The 22867-nt window shown below is 36.6% G+C and overlaps 1 protein-coding gene across 2 annotated transcripts in view; it reads left to right on the forward strand.

Annotated features, from left to right (window-relative positions):
* The first annotated feature begins 2470 nt into the window (after positions 1-2470).
* LOC109113308 (chemokine-like protein TAFA-5) overlaps positions 2471-22867 on the forward strand; it is a 44503-nt gene continuing 24106 nt past the window's right edge. Inside the window, exons 1-3 of one of the 2 annotated variants that reach the window (XM_042761761.1) lie at positions 2471-2592; positions 4294-4956; positions 18694-18843. In XM_042761761.1, coding sequence (XP_042617695.1) covers positions 4860-4956; positions 18694-18843 — 247 coding nt within the window. In that variant the 5' untranslated portion in view covers positions 2471-2592; positions 4294-4859. Of the gene's footprint in view, positions 2593-3905; positions 4957-18693; positions 18844-22867 lie in introns of those variants that run through there. The other variant, XM_042761760.1, reaches the window with a different exon arrangement.

Genomic DNA, 22867 nt, shown 5'->3' on the forward strand with positions numbered 1-22867 from the left:
TTTACAAATTGGCAGAAAATATCAGCTTACAGATTGTGTGCTGTGGCAGCACAGTTCTGCAGAAACATAACTGAGGACCAGCACAGCAGAAAGTGATAAAACCCAAACAATGGATGCAAAGGCACGGCCACAGTTGTAAATATTGATTGCCGTTGAGTGAGGTTTGTTCTTATTGCACTCTTGCAAGAATAATGATGTTCCACGGCAAGCCAAATTATGATTTTTTTCTCTCAAGGCATGAGGTAGAGGATGCTAATAAGGAAAAGCACTAACCATATGCTGCCTCTGCATGGATGAAATCCTGATTCAAAGCAGCTGATTCCACTTGGATTGGTCTCCAGACATCTGCCAAAGAGACACTGGACCCGCTCAATTCTCTCCAAGAGACAGAAAAGTGACACAGCTAAAGAATGCTCTTCAACTCTCAGACCATTAAAATGAAGGATGAACGGCCCTGAGGGCGACAACCGAGAAGCTTTCTTAATAGACTTTAGTGCCAAAGGTCTTCCAATGTGGTCACACTCTCTGAAGAATAACCTGCATCACCTTTATCAGATAATTGGGAAAGTTGTCATCAACATCGGATAATTATGGCCGAATATTTTCCATGGGACCCTGCTGGCGTGAGAGTGTTCCCTTCGGCCGCAAATGAGGCTGGATGGTTGTAGGGTTTGGGTCTGAATTATTGATATGATTCTGTATGAGTGGGGAGTTTTTAACGACGGTCATTTAGAAGATGGAGAGGCATCAGCAGGGTGCTAAATCTGACAGCGTGCTCCACAAACACCGACTTTATTGGCCGCACAGATGGCCCGTGTGTACTGACTTCAGAGCGCCAGTACATCACACACACACACACACAGGTCTGGACTATCAGGTTTTGAAACAATACATGAAATTAGATTTGCTTTGATGTGTGATAATGAATTCAGATCTATATGCAAGGTTTGTTTCAAGGTTTTCGGTCAGAAGAGCGCATTATGTTTGGTTTTCAGACTGGGTTTTCTTTCCTGAGAGGAAGCGAACAATGCTGGTCTGAGATTATTGTTTTTTTTTTAAGGCCTGCTGGTCATGTTTCTGAGCTCAGATGCTCTCTAAAATATAGCTTGGGTGTCATCTGTTGTTTACTGTTCTTAAAGTAGACTGTAGAAGAGGGCAAATCGATGTAGAAATTCTGTCAGTTTGACTTTTGAAAAAGGCTTAATGGACATTTAAAGGTCTCTAGAAAAAGGTGTGCGTGCCCTAAGCTGTCTGCTGCAATATGTGAAAGCCTCGCTTGAACATAGATGACGCTTGATTAGTCTCTCAGACTACTTAAAGGAATAAATTGCCCAAAAATGAAGGTTCTGTCATCATGTGATCATGCATGCCATTATAAAACTGGATTTTGAATGCAAAAAGAGATGTTTTGAAGCATGCTCACACTGCCACACAAATGAAAGCTTTACAGATACAAGGGGCCACCAAGCCCCAAAAAGGACACAAAAGCACCATAAAAGTAGTCCAAACGACCAGATACTTTTATGCTGTCTTTTTCTGTTTTTTTTTTTGTTTGTTTGTTTTTTTTTGATGCTTGAAAAACCCAGGTAACTGTATTTGTTCTTTGAAAATAAAACAAAATTTGACAATAATAATATTTATTATTATTATTATTATTATTATTATTATTATAAATACATAAATAAATACATACAATGGTTAATCACATTTTATTTATAATAAAACAATTATATCATTATTATTTATTATTAATTATTTATAACAAAATAAATATAAATGAAATAATAAATTTAATTGTTTCACATATTTTGTTCAACAACAAAAGCACTAACAACAATACTGTTACTACTACTACTACTTATACTACTAATAATTAATAATATATTAATTATTTATTATTATGACTTAGCTTTTGTCCCTAAAAATTGAACTGTTAAGCCATTAATTGCAAAGAGATTTGCTTTTGCAAAAAGGACATGAAAGCACCATAAAAGTCCACTCTAAAGTGTATATGACACAAGTCATATGAATATTTTTATGCTGTCTTTTTGTCCTTTTTGGAGCCTGAAAGCCCCTGGTCATTGTATGTGTTCTTTGAAAGGAAAAAATATCATAAAATCAAAATGTCTTCTTTGATCCATGAAAGAAAGAAGGTCAGTCACACTGGTTTGGAAAGACGTGAGTGAGTGAATAATCAATGTGGAACAATTAGTTTATTTCATATTCCTGACTGTAATGTACTGTAATTTTTTAATGCCAATAGCAGAAGGAGAAAAAATGTCTAATGGTGGTTTGCCATGAATCTTGAAAGATGCGACTGGATTGTACACCAGCGCAGTGCAGTACAGAATACCAAAATATGGAGATGAAGCACTGTACCTGGTCTTATCTCCCAGGGAATGACGTGCAGATTTTGGGAGGGAGAGAGAGAGAGTGAGAGGAAAAACAACATATTGATAGAGCACAGCAGAATTTGCAAAGAAAACAAGCTTGACTCCATTTGACTTTTCTTTTCTTTTTTTTGTGGTGTTTTGGAAAGCATTCTCATGTCAGTCATTCTAGCTTGCAGAATATTTCTATGAATCACCTGAGGTATGTGTCTGTTAATCTCTCTTTATGGTGTATGATCTTTTCTTTGTGATGGTTATATGTGAGTGACACGCTGTATAGTGGTATATAACACATTTTTTAACCTGTAATACATTATCGTGGAGTCATCATTGCTGTTGTATTCTGATAAGTTTGATAGATTGTGACCATGTTTAATGCTTTATGTAAAGCTCATGGAAATGCTGCTGTTTAAATCATCCTGTTTGGATAATGCACACTGCTCTATGCATATTGCATTAGAAGAGGCTTTTTATGGGCTGATATTTTATGTATATATTCACTAATATAAAAGAAGGCATTCCATTTGTTTATTTGTCTATCTAATCCTATATAGTATTCATATCCAGATATTCATATTCATATTAGACTCTACTTTAGTTACGACTCCAGTCACAATCCTGTGCTTTACAAGATCATGTAATAGGCTTTGCAAATATTGCTGGGTCTTTCCACAAAACTGTGTTCTTTGAAGAATATAAGTGTAAACAATCACTTTATGAAAAATGGATATGTGCTGTTGTAATTTATTTCAGTTTCAGCATGTGAGTCTTTTCTTTTGTATCACTACTTTTATTTTAGATTTTGTAGTTTTATCAGTAGATGATCTCTCAACCCGTTTGCATTTTGTGTGTGTGTTTACCGTATCAACTGGTTATTGAAAACTGGATATTTAAACAGAAATGGATTGAAATGTATGTAAAAAATAATCTTCCTATAACTGCCTTACTAAATAACATGTAGAACTGTCATCCTGGCTAAGTAGACCTAAATATATTAACATTTTAATTTAGCTTGAGGCATTAATTGATTTTGCTACCATCTTTGACAGATTAGAATGTGTTTTGTTTTGTCTTGTTGCAATGTAGCCTACTTTAAAATAGCCTTTCCAAATTGGTAAGCACGCATTTCAGTATTGTCAAAAAAATATGTAGGCTATGTCGTCCCGAAGGAGTGTTACTAATCAACAGGTTTAGTTCGATTCCCGCAGGAATGAGTCTGAAGAGACGGTTCTTTTTTACTGAATCAAACGCATACAGCGCGACCTATAGTCCCAGTTCCAGAGGGAATAACTCCAATAAATTGGTTCTTTTTCCTCTACCAAACGCATACATTTCGATGCAGGGGAAATGACTCCGAAGAACTTACTGAATCAAACGCATAGAGCGCGACTAGTAGGCTACAGTTCGATTCCAGAGGGAATGACTCCGAAGAGCCGGTTCTTTTTACTGAATCAAACGCATACAACGCGACCAGTAGCCTGTAGTTCGATTTCACGCAGGAATGACTCCGACTCGGTCCTTTTCACTGAATCAGACACACGCAACGCGACGTGTAGGGCGATCTTTTTTCATTAACCTCAGAACTTAATATAGGCTAAACTTATAGACTAAATCGGAACGTGTAAACACCCATTTGAAATTCCACAAGGAAACCGAGTTTGAAATGAATTTTTTTTTTTCAGTTTTAATGCATTGCCAAATTTTTCTTCCTTAAGTTTTGAAAGAATCGTTAAGGAACCGGAATAGTTAAATTTCTAACGAACTCCATTCCTTCTCTCCACATTGTGAGTGTGTGCGCGCGCGGAGGGAGATCTAGAGGAGGGAGAACTCAGCTCTGAATCCAGCCACGAATCACGGAGAATGTGCGCGAAACGCTTCACTGCTGTTCTCTGTAACTCCACAGGGCACATTCTGTATGATTTGACAAGAACTGGTTTGGAAACGTCGGAGTGACATTGAAGAAGGCGCATTTCTGGAGACTCAGAACCGAACCTCCGTCTCGAGCTCATCTACAGTCAGCATCCGTACATTCTGGACCTGTTACCACTGGTACCACTGACCATTTCACCTTGTGTGGATATTTCTCCAGACCGCAGAGGAATTGCGCAATTTCCAACGGACCAAATTATGACTCATTTTACTTTGCTTGGATGAGTTTTCCATCAATTTGATTTGCTTTGTTTTTTTTTTGTTTTTTTTAAATTAAAATACACATTCTATTGTTGAATATTAAACTGGGCAAGTACGTGTAAAATAATGACTTTTTAATGCCCCTCCCTCCAAATAAAATATTTTAATGCGTTTTATGAGATGCGTAAAATGGAAACCACTGCGCGTAAATTCACGTCGGATTAACTCTCTCTTCTCATCCCGGCCACATTCCCGTGAAAATCTATGGAAGTAGCCGAGTTTGCTTTGAACTTGCTTTAGGCTGGGTGCCAGGAGTGTTTTCTGCGGGACGTAGTGAGGATGCAGTCGGGGATGCGGGCGCTCTGTGCCGGCGGAGGCGCGTCTCTCTGCTGCCTGCTCATGCTGTGGATGATCTACACCCACATCCTGAAAGAAGGCAAGTGTTGAGCATCACTATACATGACTTTCACTGTGGTAACGGGGTCCAAATAACCTCATATCTCTTTGCATGGACTCACCTGATTTTGTCCCTATTATAAAGTTGTTTCAAAATGCTGCTGTCAGATTTCTCTGAGCCATGCTTTTGTGTCTTAACACCCAGGGGAGAACCATAGAGTCCAGGACAGAAACAACTCCTCTGAGAGACCCTGGAGAGCTTGTGATATTATTATGGAAATCTATAACATAATATAGAGGGCATGCTTCACAACCCTTAGGAAAATTGTATTGCTCAGGGGTTGCTCTTTCACAGCTCAGGAGATTTATTTGAGTAGTAACTTTGTCTCAGTGGGTTCTCCTAAAATACTTTTAGAGAAATACACCAAATTTGAGATGTGGAGCACGAGAAATCCCGGACTTCAGACTTGAGAAATCTGAGCACAATTTATGTCATTGTTGTGATATCTCTCAATTGAAATCTAATTTGCGTTTTTGTTTTTTTTTTTCTATGTGAATGGCTTTTAGAGGTGCATTGTGTGTGTCAGACTAGTTCTAGTGTAAAGCTCATGGGTCTCTGAAGTTCTTTTGATTCTTCTAATGCTGTGAATGATGTGTTCAGGGACCAGTGCTTTTGTATGCAGGTATTTGCATCAGTGCCTACTGACATGCATTACACACTGTTTTGTTGCATGTGTGTGCGTGTCTGTATGGCATTTCTGTGTGTGTTCTAGAGGTAATGAAGAGGATAGTCATGATTTGAGTCAGGGGTAAGAACGTGACTCACATTTGATAAGCTAACTGCCCTAAAAAGGCACTGGGAGGCATGTCATACATGGCACAGCTTTGTGTGCTGATGTGGAAGTTTTGCAGATGGCTGTCAGTGGGGGGTGCGGTGGGGTTTTGAGTTAAGATGGGATATAATAAGAGATATTACAGACATTAACACTTCATCTCACGGTGGTGTCTTAGCACGGTAATACTGCAGATTTAAAGGCACCCTGCTGCACAAATCCTCATGTTTAACTGAGACTTTCAGGGCATTGAATGTTAGTAGGCGTGAACTGGTGTCTTGAATTTGAGGGATCAAACATCGCTTATAGATCCTCTTATTTAATGGCTGAGCTTTATTTGGGCTTCATGGCCTCCGGCTCAAACTAAGGAGGGAAACAACTTTGAAATATATATATATTTATTCTGACCACCATAAAGCAACAAGAAATACCCGAGGGCCTGAAATTTTTTGCATCACATCCAGCTGCACAAGCTGATAAATCACTCATCAGATGTCACTGAATATGTTGTATTTTACAGGCAAGGTGAGGGGTTATTTTTGCCATGAAGTCTTTTTTAATGTTGCTGATAGATTTTGCTTAGTGTTATTCTTTTATACAGTATCCTTATTCTTCAATTGTCATTACTCACTCTCATTTAGTTGCATAAATGTCTTTCTTTTTTCTGTGGAATCTCATTAACTTTTATTATGAACAAAAACAATAGAATTTTTTTTAGAATATATTATTTTGTGTTCTGCCAATGCTACAGTGTGGTGGCCTTTCATTTCGATAAAGTTATCCATGACCCTACTGAAGTTGTGGGTGAGATATTGATTGATCAATGTGTGTGACCATCGACCTTTGCCACTCTTTGGCTCTGAGTCATTTACAGATGAAAGCATGTTGGTTCGAATGAAACCTTGACCCTTCAAGCACCATAGGCATGTGATGAAAAACCATCATCGCTCGTTCCTTTAATGGCCTTTCAAAAGATCCAGCGTACACATGCATATTATGATAGTGCTTTATTTGTGGTGAGATGTAAGCGATATGGAGATGTGTGTGTATCTTTGTGTGCCAGCAGCGCGTGTGTTATAGTCATGATTTAATTATGCCATCCTCTCAGGCCAGGACTGTCATCCAGAATCACAACAGAGCCGCTGTGATGACATCACGATAATGCACGGAGCGTTTTCATCACAGATGCCCGGTGTGACGAGAGGGACAGTGACTAGATGAGAGATTTACAAGATTAAAATCAATTGTCAGGAGTTCAATTAAAAATTCTCTCTTCTTCCGTAGTGGAATTCCTCAGAAACTCAAAGCAGAAGATTAGTCGTTTGTTACATACAGTATTGTGAAAAGATTTAAGTTTCATTGAGCACCTCCTGCACCACTGCGCATTCAAACTAATGCTTGTGCAAATTTGATTCAGCTGCTTTGTGATGTGGGATGCAAACAAGCTTCTCTGCATGTGCAAATCTGCAGGCTGTTAGGACACAAGCTCATGTCACTGACCGATGTCTTTCTTTATCCGTCAAATGCTCCAAATGCTGCACTGCACATCAGAGATACTGCTCGCTTTGGTTAAAGGTGATGTGTGACATTTTTCTGATGTTTAAGCACTTTCTTGTATCTGGCCTAAAATGCAGAGACTCGTAGGCTGATTTTCAAGGAGTTCTAATAAACCTGGAGAGTTATCCAGCAGTCCCATCCATCTTAAACGCAGTTGCTCGGCTGGTGCATGCGGCCTGGAAGCTGATGCCTTCCAGGTCTGTTTCATGCTTTTGAGAGGCCTGTGAGGAAATATAGGTCACTGGTGAAATATCTACAGTAATACTGTATGGCTACTTTTTTAGTGGTCGTCACATGGTTGTAATATTTTTGAGTTTTTAATTACATTTAAAAATGTATTTATTTATTTTTAAGTTTGTCTTGTTCATTTAGTTTACTCTGTCATTATTTGCTTCAGTATTTTATAGTTTTAGTTTAGAGCATTCTAATTTTGGTTTTATTATTTTTAGGACCAAAGTTGCCAGTGGTACAGAATTGACATATTTTACCTTTTCAGTCCCTAAATGAAAATCTGAATTGTGTGGCTTTTAATCCATGTTCTTAACTTTCAGGGAATCTATACGCAAGTGTTCTAGTGCATTTGTACGTTTTGTAGATATGTATATTTAAACTTTCCCTTCCATGAAAACAGGCCAAAAATCACATCCTGAACCAGTGTTATTTTTAGTATAATTGATATACTTGTAAAGTTTTTGTTAAAATTTTTAATTTAGTTCCATTTTTTCTGTTTTCATTTTAAATTTTGTTGCATTTTAGTAATTTTGTTGTTTGCATTAATTTTTTTCTTTCATTTTTTAAAATCAGTCTGTCTGTATTCTTTCATTTCAGTTTTAGTTATTTTAGTACTTAAAGTTAGATGAGAATAAAATGAGAAATGATCCATGTAGTGGAAATAAAATAAGTTTATGATTTTTATATTTTATTTCATTTCAAGTAACTTTTTATGGTTTTAGATTTAGTTATCTAATAACCCTGTCCTGCACAGATTTTTGTCCAATTAGATGCTCTCTAGAAAAAGAATGCCTTAAAGTATTAAATAATTGTTCATGATATAACATAACTAAACCTTATTGATATGTCCCACCTAAACATCTTGTTTCAATAGGAAATATGTCAACACAGAAAAGTTACCTCGTCAGGCAATTTCATGAGGCCTTTTCTGGAAGTGCTCTCAAGGAAAGGTAATTTATCCTTTGATTCTTGGCGGGTGAAATTTTTGACCACCTTTGACAACCACTAGCTATGATTTAAGATGGCATGATTTGTAGTAGATGTTGTTCTCTGAATGGTATCCAAAACCCCTCTACAGAGGAGAATAATTCATATTGGTGAACGCGTCTACGGCTGAGAAACAGATGGCGTGTGTTTGGCTTCAGAAATGGATTTACAGTGCAGGAGAGTGATGAAATAAAAGGGCTACTGTGTGCTTTTTAAGACAGGCCCATTAACTGCAACACGTGCTTTGGTCTGTCAGGCCCTTTTGGGGGGTTCAGTAACAGAGAAATGTGTGGGTCGCTCCGAGTGGCTGTGAATCCTGCCCTGACAGCTCCCCCCACAAAGCACCGCCATTCGTCATGGCAAAGACAGGAAATCAAAGTGTGCTTGGCTGTGGGTGTGCACTCTGGGCTAAAGAACAGACAGATGGATGAGCTGTCACCAACATCAGCGCTGCCAGTTTATTTAACAATACATTTGGAAATGTCAGAGTTCCCTCTGTGGACTTTTCGCCCTGCCACCACCGACACCTTTCGGCTTCCTCCTTAGAGCTTTGGTATCAGTGGGTGGGAAGAGATGATTCTAATTATAATGCAGCAAAAGTTCTCAGTACTTCCTGTAGGAAAAAAAGACTCAAATATTCTTGTATTTGTGTTTTCTGGAGTTTCAGTAAAGATCTCAACAGTGTTTCAGAATCTGTCTGTCTGTCTATCTATCTATCTATCTATCTTAACATTTTTCAAAACTTTGTCAAAAGTTTCAGAGTCAACGTTTCAGATTTATCTTTAATTTTTTTTTTTTTTTAAATAATTACAGTGTTTTTATTTTCTTTCAGCTTCAATTAAATTTAATTCTACTTCCTTACATTCAAGTTTGAATTGCAGTCCTCCATCCTATTTGCTTCCTTAATTAAAGCTTAGGAATTGAATTGGAATTGAACAGAAATTCTCAATTTCATATCTGAATGGTGCACAACCCTGTAGGAGAAACATCTGAGACGAAGTTGATGCTTGAGACCCAATAATAGATAACCGAGAAGAACTCCATTAACTCTCTTGAGCTGTGAGCGAGCAACCTCTTAGCAATAAATTTGTCCTCTGGGATTACTTGGCTGAACCACAGTGTATGAATCGCTGGTTATTTTTGCACTTTCCTTAAATGCCATTGTCATAATGTTGTGTAGGTGGGCAGGACAGATATGTCATTTCCAGCAGCACAATTTGCAAAATGCAATTTCTTCCTCAACAAAGGCCACTAGCTCCCAGCATGCCAGATGTTAATGATGACCCGTGTCATAAATTTAGTGCGAGAAACCACTTGTGCTTCTGTAGGTAATGAAGCCGTGGAAGTGAACGGATGTTTATGCAAAACTCAAAAGCTTTTTAAGGCAAAATCAATTGTGTAGCATTGTGCCAGCCATTTTTTGTACATTTTTCGCTGCTGGGTGAATATAAATTTAATTCATGTCAAATGCCACCCTGCTGTAGTTAGTTGTGTTCCTGTTCTCTCTCTCTCTCTCAGCTGAGAGGAATTCTTGAGCGTCTAATATATGAAGATGAATGATATGCTGTTCTGCAGTATTTTAGCTTCACTGCTTTCTCTCTCTCTCCTGAGAATTACTGTCTGAGTTTACTATTGTCAGATGTTGTATGAAGTGTGCGAACTTTGTTCTCTGGCTTGTTGCTAACTTGTGTCAGTTTTTGTTATAGCCGTCCTCATTCCACTTGAGGTTGATGCTAAATGACAGAGATGTTTAAACAGGTTCTTAGAGGGTTAGGGTGGGTTAATTAGCTCTTCAGTACACAATGCAGGAGGTTATAGCCGTTTCTATTGCTGAACATAACTGTTAACAGCAAAGACAAACTCGAGAGGCAGTTTTTCATCTGTGGCTCAAGCTGTTCTCCTTTTCACTCATGCAGCAACAAAGGATTAACTTGACTGTCTGTGGACTGAAGAGATTTATTTGAGGAAATCTCGCAATACCTGTCAAGAAAGTCATATTCCACAGCAAAGAAAGAGAATAGTACATTTTACTTAAAGAAATGCTCACATTTACACTCTCTCACCAAAGGAGATGTTTAACACAGTGCGTGAACTGCTCTCTTCCTTGCGATAACAGAAGACAGGAATCAGGGTCTAAAAAGAATGGGGGAAAGCACCAAAAAACATCATAAATGTAGTCCAGATGACTTGTCCACTAAATTCTGATACAATATACTGTACTATACAATAGCTTTGTGTGAGGAATGGACTGTTATTTTCTGAAAATCTCGCTTGTTGTGACCCAGTCAGTTTCAAATTTAATTTAATTAAATTTAATTTAATTTAATTTAATTTAATTTAATTTAATTTAATTTAATTTAATTTAATTTAATTTAATTTAATTTAATATATATAGTTTGACATTTTGGTGTTTTATTTTTTTTTATTATTATTTTATACTATATTTTATTTTAACACATTTTGCCATAAATTCTTATGACTCCATCTTCACTTCTAATTACTCATAAATCTATTCTCATTACTGTAGCAGTAAAATAAAATTATGCATTTTTAAATATACTTTATTGTAGTATTTGTTTCGTTCATTTCATTTCATTTATTTATATAGCACAAATAAACACCACTGTGCTTTCCAGATTATGAAACTAAGATATATGTCAAAAAATTTGGCTGCACCGTTTTACCACTTGAAGCCTTGTAATAGAGGACTGGGATATTCCAGTGTATAAAGAATTACAATAATCCAAGTGGGATAGAACAAAAGCATGCATATCTCTTTCAAGATCTTTGGGGGGATAGAAAAGACTAGATAGAAGTTTCAGGTGAAAAAAGCTTGACTTAACTACTGTGTTTATATGTTGATCAAACTTTAAAGAGGAATCCAAAAAGACTCCCATATTTCTTACAGTTGGTTTGATGTAAGAGTGCAGATTGACGACATTAACAGTAGTGGGGCCAAGATGGAACCTTGGGGAATGCCACAGGTAAGAGGAGCTACAGCTCAGATAGAGCCTCCAATGCCAACTGAAAATGATATGTCAGTAAGAAAAGATTTAAACCAACTAAGGGCACTTCCAGGGATGTCCATATACTGTTCAAGATGTGACAAAAGAAAACCATGATCAACAATATCAAGCACTGCACTCGAGTCTCCGGAGTCAATTTATTGTACTGCCTCTTTACTGATTTTAATATACAATATTGAATTACAGTGTTTTATTACTGTAACACAGTAAAAAAAATACTGTTATATTAATGAGAACACAAATAAATAATAAAATACTTAAAAGTAAAATGTTCTCACGTTCTATTCTAATAATAGATCTAAAAATCTATTATTATTACCATCCATTCCATTATCCTATGTAGTTTTAATTATTATTATTATAAGGGGTGTGATGAGACACTTATCCCACAAGACGACACGAGACTGGGTTCATGAGAATGAGATGAGATTTTTAGACTTTTTAAAAGAAATCTTCAATGATGAAATATGTAGGGAAATAGACTTTTATTCAACTGAAAAATAAAATTGCAAAAACTGTAGGTGCATTTTGAAATCAACTTGTACTTTATGAAATTAAACTTCTATTTTAATTAATTATATGCAGCAATAAACAACATGTAAACTAGAGCTCCACGATTCCAGATAAATTGAGAATCATGTTTTTTATTTTTTTTTTATTTTTTATGTATTTAAATTGGAGATCACGATTCCGAAGAAAAAAAAGATTAGAAAACTAAGCAAAATAATATAATTTACCAGTGGTTCTGACAAAATCGCACAAAAAGTATTTTTAAAAAATATATTAATTTGAATAAAATAAAAATAAAAAAGTCAATGGTTTCATAACTGGAATCTCCTGAATAAATGAATTCAATCGCAAATACTTTTTTTAAACGGGCAGTTGTCGCCACCTCCTGGCAGAAGAGGATAAGCGTTACAATACATACAAGTGTAAAGATACTTTTTTTTTTGATCGCTACTGTAGAGAACAAGTGTTTATACCCAAACTATAAACTTTTATCCCAGTACTTATGTTATTTAAATGTCTGAAACAGAAAAAATCGTAATACACATAGCTGAATCGTTTTCATTCAGGAATAAGATTGTGTGGGTGTTTGAATCGAGATTGCGATCTTTAAACGATTAATCATGCAGCTCTAATGTAAACACTGCAAATTGTTTTGCGAGTATATCGTCACGTTCACATCGGATTTTGCGAGATCTCGAGCCACGAGTCACGTACCTAATTATTATTATTACAATAATGAGAATTAGTAATAGAAAATGTTTTAAATTATCATTGAAATGTTGCAATACAAAAAAAAATTGAATTAAATGTTTTCTTAATACAACTTTCTTTACTTTTTTCTTTTTTTGAATTTGGCATGAAAATATAACCTGGACAGGTTCTTAACTGGTTTCATGAGATTCATCCATTCACTCCCCTCATGTGTTAAACCTTTAGCACTCCCACTGATTCAAGTGATTGAAACCCAGTGAGAATCTGCAGTGAAATGTGTTTTGTCTAACCCTTATCTGTTGTTGCAAACTCTAGAAAGAAACAGGTGACATCTCCCTGTCAGCTGTCCTGTGGTGCTGTGTTTGGAGAGGAGGTGGTGTTTTGAATCGCATCTTTAAACTTCATGTTCCCTTGCAGTTGTACCTACATCTTTCAGCTGAAAATGACACTGCAGACCTGAATCTCGTTTCTCTGAGAGAGGAAGTAGAGTCTGCAGATGAGCAGAGCTGAGTTTGGTGACCCGGTCTCTGTGCCAGCAGGGTGTTTCTGTGCTTCTCTGTGCCCAGGTGCATGTAGATCCTTAACGTTTGAGACGGTCTTTTGTGTCTGGACTAAAGAGGCAGAAAAACCTCCTGTCATATCAATTAACTTAACAACCTGTGATGGAATGGCTGTCAAGCTTTTGGCACATCAACCCCTCTGACTCTATCTCTTTGACTCTCTTTCTATCCTGTTTTCCGATGCTTATCTCCATCCATCCCCATTCATCCTCTGGCTGTTAAACATGGACAGAATGCTGGTAGTTCATGCCATTGATGTCTCTGGCCAGCAGCACACGGCTGTTCCTGTCTGTGTGTGCTATTTGCGGGTGTTTCTTTAATTATGGTCACTTTTATGTCCCAGGAGTTTTTATTAAAACTAATTAAAATATATTAAAATGTATTTATTTATATATTTATTTATTCAGTTTGTTATATGAAGGCTGATTTTTATCAAGACCATTTTATTTATGCTCAAAACACTTTTATGTGTAATTGTTTTACTTTTTTCCCAAAGCAAGAATTGAATCATATATAAATATAAAACATATATAAATATAAATGATTACATTTTTAAAATGATGATAATCTAAACCTAATCTAAAACCTTAAGACTCAAATAAACAAACAATTTACACATTATTTTTATTTTTGATTGTTATGTGAAGGTCATACATTTGTGAAAAGTGTTTTACATGCCTTCTCCATTTTATTTTTGCTCAAAAGGTTTTATGGGTTTTTTTTTTTGTATTTGTCACAGACCAAGATTCTATTCTATTCTATTCTATTCTATTCTATTCTATTCTATTCTATTCTATTTTTTTTTTTTACATTTGTCCCAGACCACAATTTTTAATCTTAATCTTAAAACGTATATAAAAATAAATTATTACCTTTTTTTAAATGATGACAATCTAAACAAAGAGTCAAATAAACATAAACAGTCTATATATATATATATTTTTTTTTTTTTTGCATTGTGACATTTATTATAAGTGAACCCATTTTGCCCTAAATTCTCATTACTCCTCTTATACTTGTCTCATATCTTGATTTCCATTTTTTACTTAAATTATGATTGACATCCATCGCAACCCTTCATTTCTAGTCAGTGTACTTGGTTACCAAGGTGACAATAGCATCAGTGAAGGGCATGATTGAAATGAAATATAATACATATGTCAATGAAATCAAGGTAGGTGTGTGTGTGTGTGTGTGTGTGTGTGTGTTTGTGTGTGTGTGTGTGTGTGTGTGTGTGTATATATACATATATATATATATATATATATATATACACACATACGTAATTAATTTCCAAGTTATGCAAAAAAAAAAAAAAAAAAAAAAATCATGGCTTTCAGAAATAACAGATGCATGTGTATTTGCTGTTAGCAGACAAATTATATTAACTAGTGTGAGTGTGTAAAGTATGAATTTATTTTCTAACAGAGCCATAAGTGCTGTAGTTGAAGAAAGATCTCAGTATGAAATGAAACAGAATAAAAGAGGGGCAAACAGAGAAGCATCAGAGGACTGAAGGAGGGGTTAATTCTCTTATCTAAATTCTGAGCTGTGGAGGATTAATGTGGGCCGTTATGGAAAGAGGTTGTGGCTCTATTTTGGAGGAGGCTGATCAGAGCGAAAGAGGGAGTGAGACAGAGAGAGGTGACCTTCAGCATTCTCATAGTCTTTACAATAATGATGTCTGCTGGGATTTCTCATCTCCACTCAACAAGATGCCCCCATCGCCATCAAGGTTAAAACAATTTCAATAGACTTTGCATCTGACACGTGTGGCCTGAAATTGCATGTAAGTTTTGCTCTTGGTGTGTAATGTTTGGTATTGTGTTGTTGAAAGAGGAAACTTTTTTGTACATGCCAAGTGAGATTTTGAAGTGAGAATGGGCTACAACATTAGTTCATTAATGCAGTATTTTAGACACTAATTAGGAGTCCTTCAGGAAATCTACAAATATAGATATATTTATGAGTGTGTTTTTTTAAATCAAGTTGTTCTGTTGAAATGGGACTTACTGACTGTCTGTCCATTGCACATCGTATTCAACTCCTCTGGTTTCTTCTTGAAAGGCAGGTGTCTTCCTGAGTTCGGCTGACCTTAACCTGTTGTTTTGAAATAGTAATTCTAAAGACCACTGGACTGTGAAAGCATTTGGTCGTCCTGTTGGGACTCTGAGCTTTGCGTTCGACTCATCCATCTTAATCAGCTCAGCCTGTGCCGACTGTTGACCAAGCAGTAGTGGTCGTCACCTCCACACTGATGTCTTTGCATTTCAATGGGTCAAGTGCTAATGCAACAGGAGGGTGGATGTGCTCTTTGTTGCATGTTGGGGGGAGGAGAGTGTAAAATATGATGAATAACAATAAGCTGTTCAGCCCTGCAATCATCAGCAGCTTAAAGCTGGAATAAAGGCTGACGCATTGACGAATGGAGAATATGAAGCATGAATAAATTCTTTTTAGACTGTGTTCCATCGAGTATTGATTAAAGTTGCAGTGTTGCTGCATTTTGGAGACAATAGTTAGGGTTTTTGCTGTTTTAGGGAATTTTTTGACGGAGAGATCTGACTGACTCTCTGTTCCGTCTGATCAGAGTGAATTATTGTGCCCTTGAGATGAGCTTCCTGTGAAAGGGAATCTTAAAGCATGAGTCGGTGGTGATTCATCACTGTTCCTGAGTTCTATTACACATATAAAAATCCCCTTTCATCACATCTCTGTTGGCCCTTCAACGGTATCACACAAGATTAATTAATATTGTAAATCTGCTTTTATTGCCATTTTAAATGGGCGGATTCATAGAGTTGTACCCGGCTACTTTTCCTTTTTGATCAAACACAAAGAAATAGCAAAGACGGGAAGTTAAGGAACAAGGAAGACTTCTCTCTCTGACATGAATTATTGTTATGATTATGTATGAGTCAGCTAATGTCTAGCCAGACTCTTTGCACTTTTTGTTCTTTTTCTACGAAGCTTGCTGGTCATTTTGGTCACTTGAATAGAAGTTGTAAGCTTTGCCAGTACACTAAAAGTGTCAAAAATACACAGCCAAGCATTTATGCCTGTCAGAGAAACCATTGAGGGGAAGAGGTCTCGGAGGATGGAAGAGAAAGAGATTTTGCTTTATAAAAGGCTTGAACAACAATGAACACCTTTAGAGTAGTGAAAAGCTAGTATTTAAGTGACACCTTAAAATTATCTGAGGTAACTATCTTCTTCTAAAGACATGTTGAGAAACCAAAATGCGAAAATTGGTTGAACCTTTCCATGATACTCAATGCTAGCTTGCCTATTTTGGTTCATTTCAGATGTCTGGATATGTTTGGAGAGATCCAGTATTCAAGTTAAATGATTTTCATAGTATATACAATGAGAAAATTAGATTTTATGCTGGTATTCAGAGCCACTGGGCTAGATATCTATTTTAAAAGGACCCATAAATGAAAATGTTGTTCCCAATCGATATGACTTTGTGTCAACCTGTTCTTTTCCATGCAATTACAATGAATGATGGCTGGGGCTTTAAAACTTCAAAAAGGACCCAAAAGCAGCATAAAAGTGGTCCATATGCAAGTCTTCTGATATATGATAGCTTTGGCACAGACAAAATTGAAATTGTTTTTCACTGTTAAACTTGGAGTAATGTCTGACAATGAATCAGTTTTGTTTAGACAGTCACTGCGTCTGAAAGCTTAGGTTGCTGACTTGTTGCCTCACTGCCTTATGCTGGGTACACACTAAAAGATTTTTAAAATGTGAGAGACCACAAACATGAGGACAAAAAATCCTAGATTTAACCATCTTGCTCTTATAGTGCGTGGTATGCTGCGATGTGACAAAGACAGCACACCACACACCAACAGATTTTCAACCAGAGTCTCGACTGTGAACGAAATTTCACAAAATCTCTTGAGACTTGAGAATAAACATGATGAACGATAGGCAGGAAGAAATTGCGATGATGCTTCTGTCTTCTGTCATTTTGCTTTCTGATTGGATATTGTTTCGTTTCACGTGACAATCTCCAGATTGTATTTGCGTTTGTCCTTGAGGTTCCCCCCACACATCAGGATTTCTGATCATAATATCAGACATGTCAAATATTTACAATTCGTGATCGGGGCACCTCTGACGTTCTTCCCGGGCAGATTCAGTCACTCTTAACGCACCTCACACCACAGGAAAATCTGATAAGATAATCTTTAGAACCACCAAGATAATCAGGACATTACATAGGATTGTCGGAAGGGGAGAAATCAGCCCAAAATTAGCCCGATTATCTTGTGGTGTGTACCCAGCATTATCAAAGGTCATAGAAGACTTGGAAAATAGTTGTTGACTTCTTTATAGTGCACTTCTTTATTAATCCTTATAATGCACGAGTCAGTTGAACCACTTTTTTTGTGTAATTTTGGAGCATGACAGCTCAGTTCTCATTCACTTTACTGTATGAATGTTACATGATTTTCAGGCAACAGGAAAATGAAATTTTATCCTGGTGTTCAGAGCTGTTGGACTAGATATCTTTTTTAAAATAATATTTCACCCAAAAAAATCTAAATGTGGTTTCCAATTCATATAATTTCTGTGTTATTCTTGATTGTACAGATTGTTCTTTTCCAGGAAAATACAATGAATGATGATTGGGGCTTTCAAACATCAAAAAGGACCCAATAAAGCACCATAAAAGTGGTCCAGAAATGGCCTTCTGATGCATGATAGTTCTGTGTAATGCACAGTCACTACTGACGTTGTTTTCCAGTATTAAACTAGGGGAAACATTTGAAACTGAATCAGTGAGTCAGTCCGATTCATAAAGGAATCATTTGCCTATGTTTTGTAAATTCATAGAACTCAAAGACTTATTCATAATATATTCCTCATGAAAATCTATTGTATGGCTTCAGAGGACTCTGAATATAGTTGTTGAGTCAAATGAATCAATTTTATAGCGCACATATCATATGAACCACTTTTGTGGTGTCATCTTGGAGCTTGAGTGCCACACATTTCAATCACTTTCATTGTACTGATTTACAAATTACTTTTGTGTTCCACACAAAAAAGAAAGTCACACAGCTTTGGAACGACATGAGGTTGAGTAAATAATGGCAGTGTTCATTTTTGGGTGAACTGTTCCTTTAAATGTTCAATTTCACAGAAAGCCATCGATGTTTATTTCCCTCCATGATTGCTTTGGCAATGACTCTCAGACTGGTACATACCAATGCACTCAAAGATAGGCTCATTTTAAGGGATATTAAACCTTCATGTTGAAATTTATATTGCAAGATTTTACTACTGAGATCTTTATTTTTAATGTCATGCTTTCTGAAATGTATAATTGTGTGTGTTTCCTCCACAGGTCAGTTGGCAGTAGGCACATGTGAGATAGTGATGTTGAATAGAGACAGCAGTCAACCCAAGCGCACAATCGCTAGGCAGACAGCCCGCTGTGCCTGCCGGAGAGGACAGATCGCTGGCACCACACGGGCCAGACCAGCATGCGTGGATGGTGAGATGCATCCCACACACATCCTCATATTGTGTGGATGTGCACAGACATATATCTGCTCACAGCATGCAACAAGCCATGTCATGTTGTTCGACTTCACTGTTGAATTTGCATTACACAGTTTATTTTTTGTCTCATGTCAAAATCTTGTATCACACAATATAACACAATAGTCAGACTTGCTACATGTAGAAATATTCCTCTCTGCGGTGTGTGCTGTGTCAAAGAAAGTCGAGGACGGATGAGGGATCGGTGAAAAGGAAAAGAAAAAAACGTAATCTTTGGATTGTGTCTGTCACTGTGGTTTAGGAGGAATATTTGAGCCTGTCTGTTCTGCTGAGCGCCGGATGTGGCTGAGTATCTCATGGGCTTTCAGCCTTTCTTAGGTTGTAAACCTGAATATGATGATAGTCGTTGTTTCTATAGCACATAAACCCAATTCTCCTGACAGCTGGGGTTGTGTATTTAGTTTTTTTAGTGCAATGGTGCTTTTTGGAAAATGCTACAGCTTGAGCTCTTCAACGACACATTAGAAGCACTTTGTAACGGCAAGACCAGAGTAATTAACCAAGAGAGTACCATAATTACAGCTGTGGGAAATTGATTTTTATTGGCTTTCTCTGCTGCCTTCATGCTCCATTAGAAGTGGATCCATTAAAGAAGGACCTGTTGCATGAACACACACACTCGTTTACTTAGCTATCTAAATGGGGACATTCCATAGGCGTAATGGTTTTTATACTGTACAAACCACATATTCTACCACCCTACACCTAAACCCTACACCTAACCCTACCCCTTACAGGAAACTTTCTGCATTTTTACAATTTTAAAAAAAACTTTATTTACTTTATTTTTAAACCAGTTTTACAAATGAGGATGTCCCCAAAGGGAGGTTTTGGGAGATTTTGTCAGGTTTAGCTCACCTTTGGGTACAAATTTGTCCCTAAAATATGGTTAAGTAGGTACAAACACATGCTGTAGAATTACAGGCTACCCCATGACTGCTTTACAAAGACCATTAAAGTTTCAAAGAATGCAGAAATTACATTAAAGATCTTTCCATCAGCATCTATTACTACTTCTCATTCAGTCCTCGTATCATTATAGAGCTCACCTGAAGGACTAAAATTTAAAATTCCAAAATTTCCATGTTGAAATTGATTTTTAGTGTAAACTTATGAATGTTTTGTTGGTACAACTACATAAGCTCTGAGGTTAAGCTTCAGGATATATTTCTGTACAATGATCCATAAGTAATTTCAACTTCATTTACATTTATTAATTAAATTCATTAAATTTATTTTAAAAAATTAACAAAATAAACAAAAATAAACATATATATAATGTCATAAAATACATATAATATATATACATACATATAATACATATACATTTTGTGTATACACACACACATGTAGATAGTTGTGGTCAAAATTTTACATACGCTTACAAATCGTCTGCGATTATGAACGCGATTTTGCATAGCTTGTCCGTGAACAACGGCTCTGTGTAGTAAATGCTGCTCCATCTGAAGGCATGTGATGGAGATTTACTTCTTATTACCAAACCTGCTTTACTGACCAGATGCGCATGACAATCGCATTCGATTAATCGTGCAGCCCTAATATAAATATCATTGGTTATTGGTGTTAATCTGGCATCTGGTGCTAATTTTCTTAATTATATGACAATCCCTATTTAATTGGCAGCACTCCAGTTTTCACTGAGATTGCAAGATGGCGGATCGTTCTAAAATGACTGAATCCCTGCAACAGGAGGCAGTCCAGATTAAGGCTATAGGGATGACCCTTTCAGTCATAGCAAGACATTTTGGTCATTCCACGTCTGTGATTTCTAGAATATTGCAGCTTTACAATGACACTAAGTCATTCAAGTCCCCCAAAAAGGCTGGTCGTCCACGTAAGACAAATGCTCGAGAAGTCAGGATAATGCGGAGTCTCTCAATGGGGAATCGGTTCAACACTGAAGCTGGAATTGCTTGCCAGTTCAGCACTGAACAGGGTAAGGATCTGTCTCTGTATGTTTAAGAGAAGTCAGATTGAAAGCACACTTTGAAGTGACAAAGCCTCTCATCAGGAGTAAGAATCAAAAGGCTAGACTGATCTTTGCTGAGGAGCATGTTGTGTGGAGAGAGGAGAACTGATCCGATCTTCACTTTAGTGATGAGAGCAAGTTTGATGTATTTGGGTCTTCTCAAACTGAGGAAAGACTGAAGCCTGTGTGCGTAAAGAAGTCAGTGAAAGGTGTAGGAGGAAGTGTCATTGTTTGGTGGATGTTTTCTGCTGCAGGAGTTGGGCCTCTTATACAGCTAAATGGCAGGGTGAATGCAAATGTTTATCAGAACCTCATTCAGCAACATGCAGTACCTGCCCTGCAAGCATCTTCCAGTCAGCCTGCGATTTTCATGCAAGACAATGCCCCCGTCACACTGCAAAACAGTTCCTTAAATCTAAGAACATTGAAATAATTAAATGGCCGTCCCAGAGTCCTGATCTAAATCCAACTGAAGAGTACTGCTACTACTACAGTGGTTACTGTTCTCTAATTTTGAGCACTGAAGAATACCAATATATATATATATATATATATATATATATATACATATATATATATATATATATATATATATATACATATATATATATATATATATATATATATATATATATATATATATATATATATATATATATATATATATATATATATATATATACATATATATATAATATATATATATATATATATATATATACATATATATAATATATATATATATATATATATATATATATATCATATATATATATATATATATATATGCATGCATGCATGTATGTATATAATGAAGTTTGGGGTTGTTAAGATTTTGAAAGTCTCTTATTTTCACCAAGGCTGCATTTATCAAACAGTAAACAGTTATATTGTGGAATATTACAATTTAAAATAACTGTTTTCCATTTCAATATACTGTCATGATCATGATGTTTCAAAAATCATACTAATCTTGCTAATAACCTGATTTGGTGCTCAAGAAACATTTGTAAATATTATCAATTTTGAAAACATTTGTGCTGATGAATAGACCATTAAAAAGAACAACATTCGTTATTTATTTATTTAGATGTTTAAGTGGTGGTGCTTTAATTAGGGGCTCTACCACTTTTTGTTTTTGAACATTCTGTGCTTCAAGCTAAAATTATCCAAATTTTAAAAATGCTTCAGGGCTTACGGTTAAGATTAGTCACAAGATTAGTCGACATGTCCTTCAGGCAGCTCACCAATATTTATAGTTTTACACATCACTAAATCTTTATTGAATTATTTTTTTTTTTTAAAAACAGTGAAAAATATAGTTCCTGAACCCACAGCACTTAAAAACAGTGCACTCTTGAGCTCTATTTGGTCTGATGGTGATGCTGTGTCTGGCAGATGAGTCCGGGGGTGGGCAGATGGTCAAGGGTCTCGGGGGAGAGGGAAGGCATGCACGGGTCAGGTCCTTGCAGACGTCTGAATCGATGTAGGTGTGCTGGACGGAGCCGGCTCAGGTGTTGCATGCACACAGAGAGACAAATTGAGTCATGATGCAGAACAGTGGTATCATGGGAAACAGTGTGTGTGTGGGTGTGATTCATCCTATTTGAAGCTGGACTCATTCTCTCCTCACAAATGCACTGGTCAGTGGGTGGTATTTTTTTTCACATCCTTGGAGGAACAGGAAATTATCAGTTTTTGTGGGCCGCTGCATGTTTATATTAATTCTTGTTCCGCTGCTTTTTGTGTATTTCTAGGGAGATTTTGCATATGCCTGCCCCATATACAGTGACCCTGAAAGAGAAAGTATTCTTGTTCTATCTATTTGCAAGCAGTTAATGATCAGTGAGTTTGGAGCGGAGGCACACGGCTCCCCAAGAGGCCATGTGTTCACTGGCTGCCTCTACAGCGGAGAGTGCGGCTCAGGAACCTCATCAGGCTTCACATGAAACAAATAGGGTACGAA

This window comes from Cyprinus carpio, chromosome A8, assembly GCF_018340385.1.
Source record: "Cyprinus carpio isolate SPL01 chromosome A8, ASM1834038v1, whole genome shotgun sequence".
NCBI classification, from domain to species: domain Eukaryota; kingdom Metazoa; phylum Chordata; class Actinopteri; order Cypriniformes; family Cyprinidae; genus Cyprinus; species Cyprinus carpio.